This window comes from Drosophila mojavensis, unplaced genomic scaffold (genome assembly GCF_018153725.1).
Source record: "Drosophila mojavensis isolate 15081-1352.22 unplaced genomic scaffold, ASM1815372v1 contig_136, whole genome shotgun sequence".
In the NCBI taxonomy this organism is placed as follows: domain Eukaryota; kingdom Metazoa; phylum Arthropoda; class Insecta; order Diptera; family Drosophilidae; genus Drosophila; species Drosophila mojavensis.
In genome coordinates, this window is record NW_025318667.1 from 23,805,974 (window position 1) to 23,826,710 (window position 20,737).

At 43.9% G+C, this 20,737-nt stretch overlaps 2 protein-coding genes across 10 annotated transcripts in view; one reads left to right on the plus strand and one right to left on the minus strand.

Moving 5' to 3' along the window:
• LOC6584569 (dopamine D2-like receptor) overlaps positions 1-20,737 on the minus strand; it is a 107,948-nt gene that overhangs the window by 9,495 nt on the left and 77,716 nt on the right. For 3 of the 6 annotated variants that reach the window (XM_044008493.1, XM_002010188.4, XM_015161273.3), the window contains 4 exons: positions 11,089-11,198; positions 10,716-10,968; positions 10,134-10,432; positions 2,881-3,129 (listed from right to left, as the gene is read on the minus strand). In XM_044008493.1, the coding sequence (XP_043864428.1) occupies positions 2,881-3,129; positions 10,134-10,432; positions 10,716-10,968; positions 11,089-11,198 (911 nt within the window). The remainder of the gene's footprint in view (positions 1-2,880; positions 3,130-10,133; positions 10,433-10,715; positions 10,969-11,088; positions 11,199-20,737) is intronic. The other 3 variants (XM_015161271.3, XM_032732129.2, XM_015161272.3) reach the window with 3 other exon arrangements.
• Positions 5,458-20,729, plus strand: LOC6584570 (centrosomin). Of its 4 annotated transcripts, XM_015161574.3 has the most exons (9): positions 5,463-5,781; positions 5,833-6,152; positions 6,212-6,370; positions 6,475-6,558; positions 6,633-6,716; positions 6,777-6,980; positions 7,038-7,184; positions 7,235-7,534; positions 7,611-7,864. In XM_015161574.3, the coding sequence occupies exons 1-9, from the start codon at positions 5,754-5,756 to the stop codon at positions 7,734-7,736; spliced, it is 1,452 nt and encodes a 483-aa protein (XP_015017060.1). In that variant the 5' UTR covers positions 5,463-5,753; the 3' UTR covers positions 7,737-7,864. The 4 variants fall into 4 exon arrangements, with proteins under 4 accessions (XP_015017059.1, XP_015017061.1, XP_015017060.1 ...); XM_015161573.3 differs by having other exon boundaries at positions 5,458-6,152; positions 6,215-6,370; XM_015161575.3 differs by having other exon boundaries at positions 5,461-6,152.

Genomic DNA, 20,737 nt, shown 5'->3' on the forward strand with positions numbered 1-20,737 from the left:
CGCTTTTTCTTCTATACTGCGGGCGAAATTTGTGGCGAACATATAACGTTCATGATTTGACTCAACTTCTTGAGCCAATGCCAATGCAGAGGGAAGATCAATTGGTCTAGCTGAGAATAGGACATCACTTAAGGCCTTCCTGGTTCCTGAGATGAATACTCGCAGGGCGTCTGCTCTATATTTCTCATTTAGCGAAGAGGCAACGGTGGTGTCGTAGGTCATGATTGTCTTATTTATAAGTAAAGTCAGTTTCTTTTCTACCTCGTCGTAGTACTGCAGTAGTGTCAAATTTCCTTGGCGGAGTGTTGACATCTCCTGTTCAATTAAGTATATCGGTCGTTTGTCGGAGTACGTGAAATCTAACCGATTTATAATGGCCTTAAAATTTAGAGGAGTGTCGAAAGAAGAGAGTACCATATCAGCAGCGTTCTTAATTTTGTTTCTTAATATTCCCAAAGCTTGATAATGCTTTGAGCTACCATCGTATTTCTCATATACCTTGTATGCGATATGCGCAGCCTTTCTCCAAGATACATAAGTTTCGCTTTTTCCTTCAAAGTCCGGGAGGGACTTCATGATGTCAAGGGTTTCGTTGCAAATAACACCTATTTTGATTTCTGCCTCCTTGAAAGTTTCTACCTCGGGTGCGCTAACCTGTACTGAATTTATACGTTGTTCAATTTCGTTTAATTTTCTATCAAAGCTATCTTTTTGAGCAGCTAAAGCGCTTGCGACTGCGCCTTCTACTATAGCTTTTAATTGATCTGAATTCAAAGCCATTTTTAAATTTTCTGTGTTGTAAATTTTTCGAAAATTTGTTATTAAATCTTGTATTTCACTATCACTCATAGGGCAAGTAAAGACAGGGAATTTTGCGTGCTGCGTTTTTTGTTATTAATAATTAATATTTAAAGGTTGAAATTGTATTTTTATTTGTTTTTACTCCTTAATTTCTTTTTTTGCAATGAACACTCTACTCACATGTTCTTATATTATGTTAGTAGACTGTATGTTGTGTGTTTCTTCGCTGATGAGCCGCTTCGTGGTGGGTGTCTTCGCTGCGTACTGCTTCGTCTAATGCTGCTTTCTTTTTTTTTTTTCGTTTTGGTTATGCGTTTTAGTTGTCTTGCTGTTTTTTTTTGCACTTGTGGGGTATTTATCTCACTGAATGCTTGTTTTAATCGAAGTTTTAATTTTTTTTTTTTTTTTTTTTTGGGTTCGTTTCGGTTGGGCGCCAATTAAGCTTTTTGCTGTAGTTGTTAGATGTTAGTGTGCGGTGTTGCACAAAATGAGTAGACTTCAATAATCCCGTGGCGACGACCGACGTTCTTTATTATCAAAAATCAACTAAAGTACAGTGACATAAATTCTTATATCCAAAGCTAGCCCTAAACCCTGATTATGCTGACATTGCATATTTACGCGAGGCATCGCATTACTTCGGGCAACAACATTGTTGCGCGTTGGAGCCACTGCTGCTGTTGTGCAATATCCGCTGGGAACGGCTACATTCATGCTGACGGCGCGTGATCAATCTGAACATTTATGTTTTGCTGGTCGATTGTGTTAACTTATACAATATAAATATAAACAACTATTAAATAAGTTTACAACTAGAGCAGACTAATAGGAACTAGAGAGGATACCATTATATTATATATGTATATATACCATTATATAATAGCTATCGATAGCTAACTATGAAGACATCAATATGTAGACTAATAACTGGTATAGCATTATAACTATCGGTAACTAACTATATAGAAATCGATTTATCATAACTATCAATAACTACTAACTAATAGGGGTGATAGCATAATATTGACTATCGAATACTATATATTAAGCTATCTATATATCGGCAAATAGAGGGGAGAGCATTATAATTGACTATTGATAACTATATCTATGAAGCTTATCGACATATCGGCCAATAGGAATTATAGGAGGGAATAGCATTATAATTAAATATCCCAAATTTACTACAAGACTATCGATATATGGACCAATAGAAATCAATGGAAATATTATTGTAATTAGTGAGCTATCGATAGCTCACTATAAGGCTATCCATATTTAGTTTAATCGATACGCAGCTAGAATGACATTAAGGAATGAAGAATAGGTTCATGAGAATAATTAGGATAATTCTAAATTAAAGCCCTTCACATATGTCTAGATGTGGCTGGGATTGAATTGGATTGCTGTTTGAATGCTGTGTATACTTTGAGAGCATTTAATTTTCCTGTAGCAAAAATGGGGAATTTTTTCCTTTAAACAAAAATTAGCTATTAAGAGAATACTTAAATAATGTGAAGCGATGTAGAGATTGAGTTAATCGGGCATTTAATGTGCTCTAAAAAATACTATTATAGCTTTTTAGTTCTCTGAATGGGATGCTTATGTCGAGAGCAAACTAAATAAATAAATTCGACAATTCCAATCAAATATTTAGATAGTTGCTTTAAAGTAAATGACTTGATATAATAAAAGTATATTTAAATAGTCATACACTTTAATCTTAACGCCTCATTAAAACACTAATTTCATATTTTCAATGGGTTCAGGATATAAAAACATGTAGTTTTAGCTATCTGTTAGGGATCTATCGCAAAAATGAATGACAGACAATGATGCCATCGATAGTCTTAAGAGCTTTAATGCTCAGCTTAAAATTGGATACTCTTTTATGGAAAGTCTACTACAGATTGAGGAGAATACTAGTGAAAAAGAGAAAGTGCTTAACTCTACAATGATGCATAATGAATTCTCTCTGTCTTTAAGCCTGATTACGATTTAAGAACAACGCAGGGAAAGAGAATTTGAAATGCTTTGCTGCGAATGCTCAGCTGAGTTTGTGCTAATTTATGAACATACCTGAGCGGCGGCTCGCCGCGCTTGGGCGAGTCCTCGGCGGTGTTGCGCCGGCTGCTGACACTGGAGCGGTGTAGGGTGGCGCCGCTGGGCACCGGACTGTCCGGCGGCGTAGTGCTGCTGATGGCGGCGCCCACGCTCACTCCTGCAAGGACATCGTCAACGTTTGATGCTGCATAACCAGAATCATGATTACCATTCGGATCGGCAACGACCAGCTGCGGCTGTGTGGTGATCTGTGCCACAACGCTGCTGTCACGCGGATGCAGTGAGCAGAGAGCAGAGAGCAGAGAGCAGCGGGTGGTGATGATGCCAATCAGGCGAACGTCCGGCAATGACAATCAATCAAAGTGAGGCAGCGCAGCCAGTCGACGACAGCAGCAGCAGCAGCAGCAGCAGGAGCAGCAGCAGGAGCAGGAGCAGCATCATCCGGAGACAGAGGAAGCCAAAGTGTGGCGAGTGCGGGGGAGCGAGAGCAAGAGAAAACGAGGAGCAATGTCAATTAAAAACAAGGCAAAAATTGAGTTTTAATTAAGTGACGCATTAATTGAATTATTGAGATTTATTTTTCTCTGCGCGCGCGGGTCGAAACGGGTCGTAAACGGCGACGCCAATGGTGACATCGACGGTGTCGACTAATTGAACGACTGGAGCGGTCAGAGCGAGCGACACGAACGGACGGACCGACGGACGGACGGACGGATGGCGAAGTCTTTTTCCCCAATTATGCTCGGTCGCGGCAGCCCTTTGGTGAAAACTTTTCAATATGCTCGACTCGGCCCCTGCCGATTGACCGCTTCACCAACTAGGCCCTGCTCGCTCCCATCCCAGCCATCTGTCCATCGATATTGGTTTCATTTCATGTCCTTATTGGATTAAAGAGGCCATCAGCTCGCTAATTGACTGTGCTTAACGTTCGCGCTCTGCTGTGGCCACCATCGACATCGGCATCGGCATTGGCATCGGATCGTCATTCCCACCGACCGTCCGCCCAGCTGCTGATTCGATTCCTTGCGATGCAGCCGATAGGCAACCACAGACGAAAGCAGCCGCATCAAAAGGACGACACTCGCACAGATTTTGCATATAAATAATGAATGCCGTCGGATGTTTTATCGGCTATCTTTAATAATTTAGGAATTGATTTGCCTGGCCTGCTTGGCCAGAGCAAACCCTTTCATTTATTTATTATTAGTCCAATATTTTGTTGCTGCTCTTCTGCTGACCCTTTTGCCACGGCATTTTCATAAATATTTCAAGCCAATTTGCACTGCCAAGTTGTTCGAGCCATGAAGTATTAAGTTAATATTATTTCGCAACTTTTCACTTTGCCCCTTGCGGCCATGTGCTGCAGCATTTTCAATTATTATTTGGCAGCCAGTCCAGCTATGCTCCAGGCATATGCATTTCCCGTCAATTGACTTGTTGCTATTGGCCATAAGGGAAGAGCCTCGTTTCAGTTATGTGACATGAGTTATTCATAGTAGCTATTTAAGAGAGCAGGACTAACTAGGGGGAGGCAGGGAGTATTAGTGAGCAGACGCCACTGCTGAGGCCATATCTGAGCAGGGGAAATGCGGGAAAATGTTTTTATTAGACAGTGAGGGGAAAATCGCCACTGGAAACAGTTTAAACTCATAGCTCAAGGAGTAGAGAACCTAACCTCTCTGTTTCTTTCACTCTCTCCCTCTCTGTTTCGCTCACTGTTTCTGTTTCGCTCACTCTCTCTCTCTCTCTCTCTGTCTTCCCTAAGCTAACTCTAACTTTTTTCTTATGTGGGCATCGAATGAAATCAAACCAAACTCATATGCAAATATAAGGTTTATCTTATTCAAATTTATTTTACATGCAGTTCGAGTCTATTCGAGGCTGAAGAAACCCTTAATTGCCTAATCCTTTCGTTTAGGCCAGTGAGGACAGCACCTGTCCAAAATGGAACTGTGACTAAGCTGCTGCCGAAGAAGCTGAGCCCTTTTAAGAATGCGGCAGGTTCTAGCAAAGGTAACAAATATACGTGAATACCTGAAGAATTAAATAAACCATTCCTAATGGAGCAGAGGGCTGGCAGGGGCTGGCAGGGGCTGGCAAGGGGCTGGTACGAGCTAACAGGAGCTGGCAGGGGCTGGCAGGGGCTGGCAGGGGCTGGCAGGGGCTGGCAAGGGGCTGGCAAAGGGCTTGCTGGGGCTGGCAGGAGCTGGCAGGGGCTGGCAGAAGCTGGCAGGGGCTGGCAGGAGCTGGCAGGGGCTGGCAGGGGCTGGCAGGAACTGGCAGGGGCTGGCAGGGGCTGGCAGGATCTGGCAGGGGCTGGCAGGAGCTGGCAGGGATCGCAGGCAAACCCAAGGAACTTGAAGTTTTTTTTACATGTAATAAAATAGTCTACATTTTATATGTCAATAGTCTCTCGCTCTGTATGTCTCATTCTTTCTGTCATTATTTCATACTTTTTCTCTTTGTTCCTGTCTCCCTCCCTCTCACACACTTTCTGTTTCTTTGCCTACATCGAAGTTCGATTGTTAATTGTAAATCATAGTAGCCTTGACTTAAAATTCGCCCAGTTTTCCTATTTAAGCTCGGAGCATTTGCTGGAGAGCTCATTTTAAAATAATCTTCTAAGCATTACATATTCCTTAAGAAATATATTTTTTAAATTTAACAAACTTTTGGAGCACGATTTCAGTAACGAGTATTCGCCGTTCGCGCATTATTCGAAAAATAATTAGTTTAAAATTGGATTCGCCAGCCATCGTGAAATGATATCTTTGAATACGGTCTAAATCGGTTCAGCAACGAAAAATCAAAATATTATATTTTTTACTTATTATTATTATTATTATTGCAATCGGAATTGGAATTGGTGGTGCACGAAAAATTCAACAATGGCCTCTAGGGGACCTCCACAGAATGGTCCGAACCCGTTCGCCTATCATTCCCATTCTCATAAATCTTTTGCCATAGACTTAAAGCCGAAATCGCACTCTCTACTAGGGCGCACCGCCCGTGACTTGGACGAGGAGCTCGTGAAGCTCCGTAACGAGAACTTTAATCTGAAATTGCGTCTCTACTTCAAGGACAATGGCGGCGACCACACCAAGAACAAGGAGCTCGAGGATGCCAAGACCGTGATCCATGCATTGCGCATGGAGGTCCTCGAAAAGACACAGCTGCTCCAGGAAGCCGCTGACGCTATGACCGAGCACGAAGATCGCGAAAAGGAGTTCGTTCGCGACAGTCAAGCCAAAATCGCCCAGCTCGAGAGCTGCATTGCCCAAATGAAGGTAAATGCCGTTAGAGTCTATGCCCAAGCTCAATTAGTTATCAGTGAATTGTTCCCCAGAAGGAAGCACCATTGGAGACCCTTTTCACTCGCGAAAGTCACAAGATCAAAGAGACACCGTCTCCTTCGGAGCTGGTGAAGCGCAAAATGGACGACTTGCACGATTCCCAACTGGAAGTGGAGCAATTGACGCAGCAATTGACTGAGCGTGACCGAGAGGTGAGTACCCCTTTGCCGCTATCTCTCTCTCTCCCTCTCTCTCTCTCCCTCTCTCTCTCTCTCTCTCTCTCTCTCTCTCTGTCTCATTAACTCCTCTGCCACAGATGTATCGCCAAATGGACGAATTGCAGCAGTCCAAGAAGGAAATTGAGCAAATAAAGCAGGAGTTGGCCGAGCGCGACCGTGAGGTAAGTACCCGTCTCTCTCCCTCTCTCTCTCTCTCTGTCTCTTTCTCACAGAGACTGCAACCCATTCGCAACAGGTGCAACGCCAAATGGACGAGTTACACAAGACCAAACTTGAGATCGACCTATTGAAACAGCACTTGACAGATCGCGAAAAGGAGGTGAGTACCCTTCTCCCTCTCTCTCTCTCGCAAACAGTGGCACTAACTCATTTTCAACAGTTGCATCGCCAGATGGACGAGGCCCATAAGGCCAAGCATGAGCTCGAACTCAAGAATAAGGAGGTCGCTACATTGAAGAAGCAGTTGTCCGAGCGCGACATAAAGCAGCTCATAAGTGCTGAGAAGATGCAGGATTTGATTACTGAAAACTCCGAGCTGAAGACCAGTCTCCGTGAGCAGCGCAAGATCGCCAACAAGGCGAAGGTGAGTATGCAGAGATCTGTCTGTCTATCTGGCCCTGCACTGATGATGCCATTGCAGCAATTGGTTACAACACGCGAGCAGGAGCTGGTGAACTGCTTGACCGAGAAACAGGGTCTCCTGGTGAAACTTAACGAACTTCAGCCGGAGCTGATTGCCCAAAACGAAGTGGTGAAGGAAGCAACTGTGACAATTAAGAATCTCCTGGTAGGTCAATCGTCCTTATCGATGGTAAATTTCCTAACTACCTTCCACAGATGAGCACGGACTTGAACGAGCAGGCCTCACGTAAATTGGTGATGGGCTATAGGGCAGCTCTGAACCAGTCTAGAGCCGAGATTCGCAACATTACTGCAAGCATGGAGCAGTTCAACTCGAATTATATTCCCAAGGGATGCCCTGCCGATAGCAGCAGCAGCAGCTCCAGCAGCTCGAGCAGCTGCAGCAGCTGCCAGATGACCCCATTGGATCTATCGATGCACGATCTATCGAGTGACGCTACCCAGACTCCTCAGACTCCACAGACCGAAGACGCTCAGCCAGTGCAGCCCATTGAGGTGAGCATCGAACACCATATATACTCGTAGTAGATTACCAATTAGCTACTTCAATCCGTGCCGCGCCCTGCCATAGAAATGCGAGCCTGAGCCGACCTCTAGCCAGGGCGGGTCAGGTGAGCATCCTCGTAGTTCAGCCAAGTCCCGGCGACCCGGACTTCGTCAATTTGTTAAGTGCTGGGGACGCCCATGCCCGAAGTGATTTCCCAAGTTTACCAAACAGTTCATTTTAGTTCATTTTCCCGTTCTTGATTATTGTGAAATAAAAAATTGATCGCTGCGTCAGACGTTTTGACGGTTTGACTCAATAGCTTCTTGGCCAAATATAAATTGTGATTGAGACTCTGCTTTCGCTTGCTTGCCTGAGGGGGGGGGGGATGGGATGCGGCAGGAGTACTGCTTCGCTTGCCACAGCTTCTTTCTACAACTAATTAGGATTGCCACAGCGCTGCTACTATGGCATGTGGCATGCGGCATGTAGCTCGCCCCGCAATGTGGCAAGCAAATTTTTACCGAGTGCAGCCAATTGGGAGCTCTGATGAAATGGCAGCGAATGGCAATGGCTGGAGACAGCCGTGCCAAAGCAAAGTCAATAAAAGGCCGCATCCTCTGAGCGCGACAATTGCAACGAAAGCCAAACACACACTGTGGCAAATCCTCCCCCACCACCCACCCCCCATCGCCACACCCCCCTCCCACAACTTGCTACAAGTGCAGTTACAAAGAGCCGCACGGCTAGCAGCTAGTCGATTGGATTGTCTGAGTGCTCATTCAGGGCTTTCATTTTATTGCAGCGCGTGTGAATTTAAATGAAGAAGCGCGCGCTGACTGAATTGAGTTCTCCCAGTCAACAGGCGTAGCGAGAGAGAGAGAGGGCGGTAGGGCGGTAGGGCGGTAGGGAGCAAGCAGAAGAAGTTGCAATTACGATTACTTTGACAATTTTGTTCGGGCGCCACTAAGTGGTAGCTGGATGCATTTGGGAGTGCTCCACGCGGAGCAGCTTCAATTTGTTGTGTCAGCAGCTGTCCGCTGGCTGAGCCACTCTCCTCCTGCTTATTTACTACGTGCCACAAGCCAAAAAAAAAAAAGAAAAAAAAACTTCGCATTGACCAGGTGGCAAGTTTGCAACCACGCACCTTCCATTAAATTAGCGCAACTAAAGCGAAATTCTCGAATGTGCCGAAGTGCCAGCACAGTCGGTGAATTAGCTCGAAGGGGAGGGAGAGTGGGGGCGTGGGAGCGCCCTAATGGAAACTTGGTCCGCCGCAAGCGAAGTGCTCAACTGATTTACTACATAGGCCGATAGGATTTGTTGAGTGAGCAACAGTTAGGAATTACCCGAAAAAGCTGAAATTGAATCTGAGTTCAGGTTGGGGATATCCAGAATTATTCGAAGGAGATAAAAGCTTAAGTCCTGTGAGACAATATTTTCAGAACACGTTGGGTGTGAATACCCCCCTCAATGCCACTCATTAGGCTCTTATCAACAAATCTGATATCTGTCGAGCCAACATCCTCTTTCCCTCAGACTCTTCTCTCCTCCGCTATCTCTCTCTCTCTCTCTCTCTCTCTCGCCCTCTTTTTCGCTCTCTTCGTATGTCTTGTTAATTCTCTCATTGTTTTACTTTATTCTCCTTTCTCCACTCTCTCTGGCTCTCTCTCCCTCTCTCTGTCTCCGTATGTCTTGTTCAAGTTCCTTCTCTTTTTCTCAATCTCTCTCATTATTTCATGCTTTCTTTAACTCAATCTCTCCATCATTTTCTGTATCTCTTCTTAGCTATCATTCTCTCTCATTCCAAATATTTCTCTCACACACTCGTTCTCTCTTTTGCTCACTATTTCTCTGTATTGCTCTAGTTTCGCTCTTCCTCTCTCTCTCTCTCATTCTCTCTCCTTTCTCTATCGTACTCCCTATCTCGCTTTTCCTCTCTTTCTTTCTCCCTTTTCTACATTTCTCTCTGTCTCTCTTTCTCTCCATCTCAGCCTCTGAACCTTGTTTTTTTACCTTTATTCTCTCTCTCTTTTCCGCTGTATTTGGTTCTCTCTTTCTATATTTCACCACTTCTCTACTGCTCTTTCTCTCTATTTCGCTGTGTCTCTCTCTCTCTCTCTCTCTCTCTCTCTCTCTCTATGTATATACATACATATAGACTTAACTTTGTAATAGTTATACAGATTTCCCACTCTTCAAGTCCAAGTTTACGCTCTTTATCGAACTTTGATTATATCCGCATAGGACAGGTAAAACGGTGTAGGGTGCATCGTGTAGCAACGTTCCGTCCCCTGCATCGGCCTGTTAGCTCTGGAATGGCCATCAACATGAAAGCCGAACGCCCTTTTCACGGTTTCACAAACTCCATTTCCCGCTGTCGTTGGCACTTCTGTCGATGGGGCTGTGGCGTTGGCTCTGGCTGCAGTTGCTTCTCCCCAGACACGCCCACCCGCCCACACACATTTCTGCCCAGTTACCTTTCGCACTTTCAATTTTATGGCCGGGGCAGTGACATGAAAAGTGCTCGAAGCACATTTTCAATGGGCCGCACCAAATGTGGGAGTGGCACCGCCCCCAGCCGAGTGGGGCCGTCACTTGGTTACTTACTTGCCGGTCTCCTCGACGACTGTGGCCAGCATAAATTCAGTGGACTTATCGTTGACGATGACGTGGCAGTCATCGATATCGGGCGAAATGGCATTCTCGTCCTCCTCCTCGTTGGAGCCGCTGGCCGTGTTCGTGGCCGGCTCATCGGGCAAAATGCGGCTGGCATGCCGGCTGCTGTCCAACGCCGTCTCGGCCAGTCGCCGGGTCTGGGCAATATTCTCGATGACGCTGCCGCCCGTCAGCTCCGAGAGATGCGGCTTGCGGGCAGCCCTTTGCTTCCGAGCACGACTGCGCAGCGCCTGGGGAATGAGCAGGGGAATGGCACGAGAAATATATGGTAATTGATTAGTAAAACGTTTCACGTGCTGCGCTTGCATAATACAGGACGAGCCACAGCTACAGCTCGAACCCTTTCCGCCGGCTCGATGAGGCCGCAGCTAATGAGTGTGTGTAAACAACAAATCCGACTTAGTTATTCAATGGGAAATTGTGCATTAATCAGCAGACTGCATTAATAGCCAATCTCTATTCAAATCCAAATCCAAATCCAAATCCGTTTTTGATTAGCTCGCAGCAACTCACCTTGAATATGTTCCAATAGAGGAAGACCATGATGATGCACGGTATGTAGAAGCTGCTCAGCGACGAGTAGAGTATGAAGTCAGCGTTGTAGAAGGCGCACACATCCGGTTCCCGGTTGGGCGTGTTGTTCAGGCCCAGCACTATCGGCGACCCGATGGCAGCCGATATCGCCCACACCAATAGTATCGTAAGGCAAACGCGGCGACTATTTTTGTGCTTTGCATATTTTATTGGCTGCGTCACAGCGATGTATCTGCGGAATGTTAGAGCAGAATGCCAGCGTCAAGGACTCTGTATGTGTGTGTGTGTGTGTGTGTGTGTGTGTGTGTGTGTACTGCAGCTAGTATTTGTGTGGCAGTGGCATGCATCTTACCTGTCTATTGAGATGGCGACTAAATTAAATATCGATGAAGTTGAGCATATCACATCCATGGCTATATAGAAATCACAAACAACATTAGGCAAAGCCCATGCACCATTCACCTGTAAAGAGGCAGAGACAGAGAGAGAGAGCAGAGGGAGGGAAATTAGTCATATGTATTTAATTAGTTAAATATTTTGCATCCTTATTTTCATTTAAAACGACCAAACAGACGAGCAATCTTCTGTGACATTTGTATATCTTCTATCCTCTTTCCACTTTTGCCTTTTGATGCACGTATCTTGGCGAGCCCTAAATTTGTCTACTGTGTATAGAGTGAGAGAGCTAGAGTGCATAGCTGAACAAGTCGCGCGCCAATCATAGCTTGCAAATTAGTGTTGACCGTTTCGCGATGCCTGCAAACACATACATACACACACATACATATGTAAGTGCCTTTCACTCAAGCAGCGAGCCGAGTCCATTCTCGATCGGCTTGCAATCGGTTTTGTTGCTGTTTCGTTTTACTCGTGTTGTTCGCTGACCCTTTCGTTGAGTTAAATGAAGCATTGGCATGTGTGTGAGCGGTGTGTTCGCTTAACATGAGTATGTGCATGAGTGTGAAGAGTTTTTACATAGAAAGAGTTCGTCATACGCATAGTTCAACTCAACTTTACATTACTCAAGGCGCTTAATAAAAAAATAAAACGAAGAGCGATTGAGTGTGATTCTTTCGGTTAATTTCGCGAACAGAGCTTAAGCAATCAAACGGTTAGCTGTTATTTTTCAAGCTATGATAACATTACATTACTCAATAGTGTTACGACACATACACACAAATATATACATATAGATATGTTTATGTATTTTTTGAAAATCAAATTGCATTCATTGAGAGGAATTTTAAATCAATTTGGCTGCTATCTCGCTTGCCCCCAGAGATAGGTCATTTTTTACTATTATTTTTACATCATTTGAGTGAGTAACAATTTCGCTTTGAAAGACATAAATTTCTATTGGCTGTCGTTCTTTGTTGTGCCGCCTTTTTGGACAGAGAGCGGCAAAGATGAATGGATTCCATTTGCCCGATAGAAATTGCTATCGCAGCCAGCACAAATACATTTAACGATGTCAATTTGATCCTAAGTGTCATATGGAAAAGCAATTTAATTTCCAATTGCCGGGCGAGTGTCTGGGAGTTGCCTGCAATAATCTCATTGCTTCGCACAGCGCAGAGCCACGCTATCGACTGAGTGTGAGTGTGAGGGAGAAAGAGACAGACAGAGAGAGAGAGAGAGAGAGGGTATGAGGTGGGCAAACATAAATCGTGGACGGCTGTCGACCATTGTCATCTATCAATAACAATATTCTTTCGTGCCTCAGCTACAAATTAGTTTTTCGAGTCTATCGCACGGCGCGCATCTATGAGTTGAGCTTCAGTTTACTTGTGCAGCAGCGGCGACCCACGCCCAGCCACGCCCACTCGAGTCCATAAAAACCTCAACAATAACGCAAGGAATTTCGAAAGCCAAACAATTTGTAGCACACAAAGCACATAAAAAAAAAGGCAAGAGGCAACTTTGCCAAAGGATGATCAGGCCTGCCTTTGTGCGTGTGTGAGCGTGTGTGTGGAACTGACAGCCGCACACACGCACAGCTATGTCCTGGCATCCATATTTGCAGCAATCCAGACAATGCTGGTATAAATAAATAGAAAGCCGATCGGTTTATATTTAAAGTAGGCAAACAAACTCCACAAAAAGTGCAAAATATTTCAGATTACACACACACACGCACACACGTATGGGCACACACACACACACACACACACACACACGCCACCAAAAGTTTAGCTGTGAAAGTGAAAGCCAGTGGAAAGCATCGAGGGAAAATGTTAGGAAAAATTCTGCTGCGACGGGGATAGACTTGGGTCTAAGCGAGCATAACAAAAGTTGAGCAGTGCTAAGAAAGTGGCAAAAACTTTTTGATATAAAGACATACGCACGACTGCGCCCACACTCACACACACACACACACGGACAGACACACGCATAGACCAGCTCACGTACACACTTATAGATATACATAATGTAACACGTAAGCTGCTCAAGAATTTTTACAGCGTTTATTTGCTTCCTGTTCTCTATTGTCGCCGCCATTATGGAACCCGTCCCCCTCTCGCAGCGCGCCCACCCCGCCCCAGCGGCCATTGTATGCCAGATTGCGTATACGCGTATACGGCAACTGAAATCCAACTATAATTTATAATGTATTGGCATTTTGGCGAGAGAGCATTGAGAAACTACTTTGCCATGCGAGCGACAGACGCCTTTATTTGTGTGTTTGTGGCGCCAACTGAACTGGCCCCAATCGATTATTTGATCGTCTAAGTGAATCAAATGCCGCGCTCTGACACGCCCACTCCCACCACTCCCACTGGCTCCTGCTCGTCGTCGCAGCTGTCATGCAAAGGAGAGACGAGCGCGACCATAAATACATTGCTGTTGATCCTATTTAAAGTTGTGCCGATTTATGACAGAAGAGAGAGAGAGAGAGAGAGAGAGAGAGAGAGAGAGGAGAGGGGGAGAGAAAAGTTTTCAATGGCTTTCAATTTATGCAGATTGTATGCATAGGTAAAGGCATTTAAAGGTATGCTGACCTTTCAACTGACCTAACGTCGCACACATACTCCCACTCTCTCGCTCTCGCTCTCGCTCTCTCACTCTCCCTCTGGCAGCTTTAAGAGCAGCAGTTTATAAAATATATAAATTTATCCATTTGCGGCCACAGATACAGAAGCAAAAGGGACAAAGCCCTCGGAACAGGCGCTGCCAACGGCGACAATAAGAATGGAATGGCATATGAGGCGGATGGCTATAGAATAGACAACAAACATGTATACACGCACACACACACAAAAGAGAGAGAGAGAGAGAGAGAGAGAGAGTGAGAGAGTAAGAGGGAGAGAGAAGGAGTGAGAGGGAGAGAGAAGGAGAAACAACAAAGCACACGTCGCATTTTGATAATTGAGCTTCTGGTTTTTATGGCTTGCACGCAGTTAGAGTTTCGGTATGTGTGTGTGTGTGTGTTGTCTATGTGTGTGTGTGTGTGTATTCCCTTGCGTTAAGCAGCTGATACCCTCAAGAGTTTCTTGCCAACACTTGATATGAGCAACTTCCTTTCCAAATCACTAAAACCCACAACAACTTCTGCAAATATGGCCACCCTAAAGCAGAAAGAAACTTTAAGCACGCTCAAATCTGTAAGAGAGAAGTTCCAGCCCTTAGCAGAGAAATTAAATATAGTTTTTAATATAAACTTACATATATCAAAATTCAATCATTAAAGATGATGCTAAAACATAGCCAATCCAATTGGAGCACATGCATTACTCTAAATAGAACAAATACCTATAGCTGCTTTAAGGCCAAATTAAGATACATTATGATATCAACTCAAACTCTACTCTATTCAAATCCTTTACATCGCACCCAATTGGAATTTAGCGAAATTGGAAAACTCAAATAAAGCTGATTAAAGTAATGATTCAAAATATTCAAACTTTTGGCAGACTCAACAGGCAAACATCTACAATTACAGGTTATTTCCAATTGGAATATATGTTATAGTATATATTATTATTTATTGTCAATTTTAGATATTATATATTATTATATATTATTGTTTTATAATTTACTTTAGGTATTTCTTGAGATATTAACATTTTGTTTTTGCTTTTGCCACTAGAGTCTGCCAGTTGGAATACATAGCTCCAACTGGAATCTATATATGATGTAAATATTGCCTTAGATCAACTCTAACATTTCATCTGCTTCAGGCAGACCTTTCCAATTAGCTAGAAATATCTGATATGATATCTGATAAGAGTTTTTTTTATCAAAACGTAATAGTCCACTTGTTGTTTTTCCGTTGCATATCTTATCATCCAATTTGATTCCAACTAGATGTAAATGCTGCAGCTAATGCCACCTGTGCTGGTTGCACTCATTACAGCTGCTGCTCTGACTCCACATAATGATTCTGAGCTTTTCATCGTGTGTTATGTTTGTCTTTCATTATTTTTCCACTGGCAGCAGCAGCAGCAGCAGCAGCAGGAAAAGTTGCTTTTAATTAAATTCATCTGATGGAAATGTTTTTCCTGCTATTGGCGACTCGAGCGGGGAGTCAAGGCCAGCGCATTTCAAGTTCTGCTTCAACTTTTGCACATTCAACTTTAGTTTCGTTCTATATAAATCTCAATTGTGATTGTTACTACTTTCAGCACACTCCCTACCTCTCCCTCTCCATCTCTCTCTCTCACTTTCTCCCTCTCACTGCATTGGCATATTTATGGCTCATCTGCATTGTGAGGACGCGGCCACAATTTGTCGCTGGCTAAAATCCGATTTGGCATTAATTAGCCCCAATCACACGATTACATATAAACTGTCTCTCTCTCTCTCTCTCACTCTCTCTCCCTCCCTCTCTCTCTCTCTAGTTTTAGTGTGTGCGTATTTGTTTATTCGTTTATTTGTTTGTTTGTTTGTGTTTGGAATTTGTTTATCAACATTTAACACCGCCAACTGAAGCTGCGCCATGTTGTGGCTCTGTCAGCGGCTGTTTACTTTAACTGTGTGCGTGTTTGTCTACATGTGTGTGTGTGAGTGGGTGTGTGAGTGTGTGTGTGTGTGGCTGTGAGCCCACGCCAATTGCGCAGTGGTTATATAATTTGTGTCATTTTAACGTTATTACCACTGAAAATGTTTTCGAATTCGACAAAATCATTAAGTGGCACATTGATTTGATTTATTTAATGTCGAATGTAAATTAGATTCTGTTTCATTCAATTTTCAATTATAGTTTACAAATTTGGTGCTCAGATAGCCCATTACTTATGTAACAGATGATGCATTTGCCTTCCTTTCATTTTCCCAATTTCCATCTCTCTGTCAGTCTCTTCTCTCTTTCCACCCACAATCGGTAGGCTGTTCACATAGTGAGGTTTTTTACTACAGACATAGGCATATCGATATACAGCTAATATCGATATGCAATTAATATCGATATAAAACTCTTTATTTCCCTTTCTCCCTTTTGTTCTGTCCTTCAGTTTTGGTATTCTGTCGTTAGTCTCATTCTCTCTCTGTCTCACGATCTTACTTTTTATGTCCGTCTCTCTCTTCACATCCATCTCTCTGCAGTTCTCTCCATACCTTCTCTCTCTCTCTCTCTCTCTCTCTATGTCTCTCATTCTCTTTCTCTATCTCTTTCTTTCTATCACTCTCTATCAGTCGATTTTTCAGTCTCTCTCTCCCTCTCTCTCTCTCTGTCTCACCATCTCGCTTGATATGTCCTTCTCGCTCTTCACATCCATCTCTCTCCATTTCTCTCCTTCCCTTCTCTCTCTCTCTCTCTTTCTATAACTCTCTCTTTCTATCTCTCTCTCCCAGTCTCAGTCTCAGTCTCAGTATGCCCCGCTCTCTCCCTCTCTCTCTGTCTCACGATCTCACTTTTTATGTCCCTCTCTCTCTTCACATCCATCTCTCATTTTCATTTCTCTCCATCCCTTCTATCTCTCTCTCTATCTCCCTCTTTCTCTTTTTATCTCTCTCTCTATCTCTATCTCTCTCTCTATCTATATCTCACTCTCTCTCAGTCTCAGTCTCAGTCTGCCCCGCTCTCTCTCTCTCTCTCTCTCTCTGTCATAGATCTCACATTTTATGTCCCTCTCTCTCTTCACATCCATATCTTTGCATTTATCTTCCCTTCTCTTTCGCTCTCTCTATCTCCCTCTCTCTCTCTCTCTCTCTCTCTCTCTCTCTTTTCACCCACTTTGCCATCTGCTGCTATTTGTCTTGCATTCAGGCCTTGCTTGTTACAACATGAATGTGTTTTGAAGGCTTTCGGTGTGATTCTCCTCCCTCCTCCCTCGGGCCATGGCACACGTTGCACGTGCCATTCCTTTTATTACTTCTTCTTCATGTTTTCGTTCTTGTTGTTGTTGTTGCAGCTGCTGGCTGTTGTATGTCTTGTGGTTTTAGGGTCTTAAAACTTTGATAGCCTCGAGTGTCGACTCTAATTGCTAGTGCCTCAGTTGCTGCGACCCTACGAAGAAGGTGAGACTCTGTCATGAGCTGGGCAAAACTTTTTCAAATGTCAATTTACATTACATCCACATGCCACAGTGGGGAGGCATATGCACTTTGCCATGCTGTTTGTCCAAGGCTCCTCTACATATTCAGGAGATATGGCTCGTCTAATTGAGATATGTCATGGAATTTGCTTAGCTAATGCATTTTAAGATCAACTTTAATCTGACAACTCTTGTCTATTACAGATGGTATGTGGATATTCTGATAGCTGTTGGCGTAGTGTCTCTATATATATCTATCTGTTTAGAATTTCTTTTATTGAATCCCTATCCCTGACTGCAACCAGTCCCTTCTTTCTCTTCCTTTGTTTAATAACTCTTTTCCTCTTGTCTAATTTCTCTATATCTCTCCATCTATCTGATCGTAACTCCAGCTCTACTTCTCTAGTACTTTCATCTCTAAATTTGAATTGCAGCTCTTCTTTGGCAACTTTTCTACTCTAATGTCTCCATCTCTATCTATCCAGGTCTTCCCACTCTCTTTATATCTGATTCGAACTTCAACTCTTCTCGAGTATCTCCATCTTTCTCTGATTCCAGCTCCAGCTCTTTTCTAGTGCATCTATCCTTATATGATTCTAAGTTGAAGTCTTCAGCTTCTTCTTTTCTCTACTTCTTTATGGTTGTAGCTCTAAAAACTGTCTTCTCTTCTCTTTTTCTCGCTCTTTCTGTCTCTCTCCCTCGCTCTCTGTCTTCGCATTCGAATTCGCATCTCAGTCTGATTACAGCACCAGCTCATTTCTGTCTATCTCCCGAGCTCCTCCCTCTCTCTCTCGCCCTCTCTCTTTATCTGCTTCTCACTTCGTCTGTAGCTTAACTCTACCCCTTCCCCACTCATCGGCTACGTCACTGTCCGCTGCCCAGCTGGACGCACGAATAGTTTCGTTCGACTTTACTTTTCGCAACGCCCTGAGCCGCTCTCCAGTTGCTGCTGGGCTGAATTCATTGAGTGGCGGATTAATTGAATGCCGTAAAGCTTATTTATAGCTGAGCTGTGGAATTTGTTTTTGTTTAATTGAATTTGCATTTAATGTAATCTTTGCCAAAGCATTTTGCGGTGCCTGCGAAGCGTGCTGAAGCTACGCAAAATGTCTAAAGATGGAATTTTGAAGGCCACTGTCGAAACTTTCTGCCGTTACGGGGTTAGTTCATTAGACGGATTTCGGGATTGGGCTGACGGCTGAAACCGAACTGTAAGCCGAAGCAGAAACGTTTAAAAATAGCTCAGCCATAAGTCTAATTAACTGCCAAAAATATGTATGTCCGGGCGTGTGGACTACGTGCCACAGTCAGAGCCGGAGCCGGAGCCGGAGCAGGAGCAGGAGCAGGAGCCGGTGCCGTTGCCGGAGCGAGAACTCAACGGGGCACGCCCACATGGCGTGTAACCACGTCGTTTGGCCAAAGCAGCCAGAGCAGCTGGCAGCTGGCAGCTGGCTGCTTGGCTGACGGAGGGAGCGCAACAGCCTCTGGCGGTTAGGAGCGTGGCGCTCCATGGCCACGTGCCACAAGCAGCCTGACCACACAAAGAAACACAGAAGAGACCCAGAGCGAGCGAGAGAGAGAGGGAGTGACAGAGAGAGAGAGAGAGAGACGGCAGCACTTTGAATGAATGGCTGACATGTGAGTGGAAATTGAAGAATTGCGGCGAGTGTAAATAAAATCAAATTATACAAAGGCAGCCGCAGTCGAAACTCAAATTTTTGGCAAAAACTTTGAGCATTAAAACCCAAATAAAACTACAAAACAAAGCAAAGCAAAGCAAGGCAAGGCAAGGCAAGGCAAGGCAAGGCAAGGCAAGGCAAGGCAAGGCAAGGCAAAGGCAAGGCAAGGCAAGGCAAAGCAAAGATGCCCCAGCACATCTTGATGAAGATGTTTCAAATGTTGCTGTTGCTGTTGTTGCTGTTGCTGCATTTTGTACCCAAATCAAAAAACTTTGCCAGATTGAATGCGGCTTTGGCTGGGTCTGTCGCTGTGTTCTGGGCCGAGAGCAGCTCAACTATTTCTTTGTGCCGCATAATGAGCATAATTTGCTACGCATGTCCAAGGCCCTTACACTAAACCCGTTCGCTCGCTCTCTCAGTCTGTCTCTCTCTCTCGCAGCGCTTGCGGTGGTGGGCCCACTGGAGTATCAAAAATCTGTTTGAAGTTGAAAGCGTTTTTACTCAAATTTGGACAAGAGTCCAACTAGAGCTCTTGGGCAAAAACTGTGGCTACGGCTCGAGCTCTGGCGCTCACTGTGGCTCTCCGAGCTCCGGGCTCCGGGCTCTGTCTCTGGTGTTGATGTTGATGTTGTGGCCCCATCTGAGCGGGGCCTGTGTGCTGATGTGCCCGAAAGGGTTTGTCAGTTCGTTATGTTCGCTTGCTGGTTGCGTTTTTCTTGGAAAATGTTTACCTACTTTTGGTTTTATAATTAATTTTAAAAAGCTTTTAATGGCTGGCACGCGTTGCCCAAGATGAGCTGGCCCAGCCCCAACCGACAAGCTCTTGACAACGGCAGCTCTCTCGCCCTCTATCACACTCCACCCCCCCCACCCCTCCCCCTCACACTCTCTTTGGTGCTGCTGCTTAGGCCAAGTCTGTCAGCTTCGCTGCCCACCCCAGCCATCCGCCGCAGCTGCTCTTGATCCTTGAAGCAGCTAATTGGCCCGCCACTCTGCACACTTCACTCGAATCGCCCTCGCCTCTGGCATAGTCGATATGAAGATATTACTGCGCTGGCTTAGCGCCACCTGGACTTTTATTAATGTTCCCTAGCCAATGCCAATGCCTACGAATAGTGCGGCTATTCAAAATTCCTTTGGTTTTTGCTATTAATTGAAATGAAAGAGCTGGGCCAAGTCAGCTTAGCGAGGCTTCACTGCTTCCTTGGCGCTTCGCTTTTAATTTTGATTGCTTATCTACTTAATATTTATGTTCAGCTCTGCGCCTCCTCTCTCTCTCTCTCTCTCTCTCTCTCTCTCTCCCTCTTTCTCTCTCTGACTCTCTTTCTCTCTCTCTCTTTCACTCTGCTCCTACTCTCATATGCTGCTTCCTCTACACGAATGGAATAAATCCCACGAGACACGATTCATATAATCGATGGACCTTCATTTATGCGATAGATCGATAAATTTTATTCGATCTACATAAGTTTTCTCTGCTATTTACATAGAGTGAATCTCATCGATATACATATAAATATATACATATAAAATATAAATTTATTTATAAACTAACAGCTTTACTATAATCTACTTCCCATTATACAAATTTATTTATAATATATAAAATTTGATATGATATGATTATTATTATTATTATTATTATTTTTATTATTATTATTATTATTATTTATTTATTTTTTTTTTATTACTTTTATATTTTTCTCTTTTCATTTACAGAACAATGGACATTGAATTTTTCCGCTCGTTGATACAAATCACAAAGATTGTGTCTAGTTACTTAAAAAAAAAAAATTAAAAAACTAAAAAAAAATTATTTAATATATTTTGTAAAAAATTCATATTTTAT

Excerpts from the sequence above, each read along its gene's own strand:
- LOC6584570 (XM_015161575.3), top strand. The coding sequence starts at position 5,754 with ATGGCCTCTAGGGGACCTCCACAGAATGGTCCGAACCCGTTCGCCTAT. Across the intron at positions 6,717-6,776 it reads TGACAGATCGCGAAAAGGAG|TTGCATCGCCAGATGGACGA; the intron begins GTGAGTACCCTT and ends CATTTTCAACAG. Across the intron at positions 7,535-7,610 it reads AGCCAGTGCAGCCCATTGAG|AAATGCGAGCCTGAGCCGAC; the intron begins GTGAGCATCGAA and ends GCCCTGCCATAG.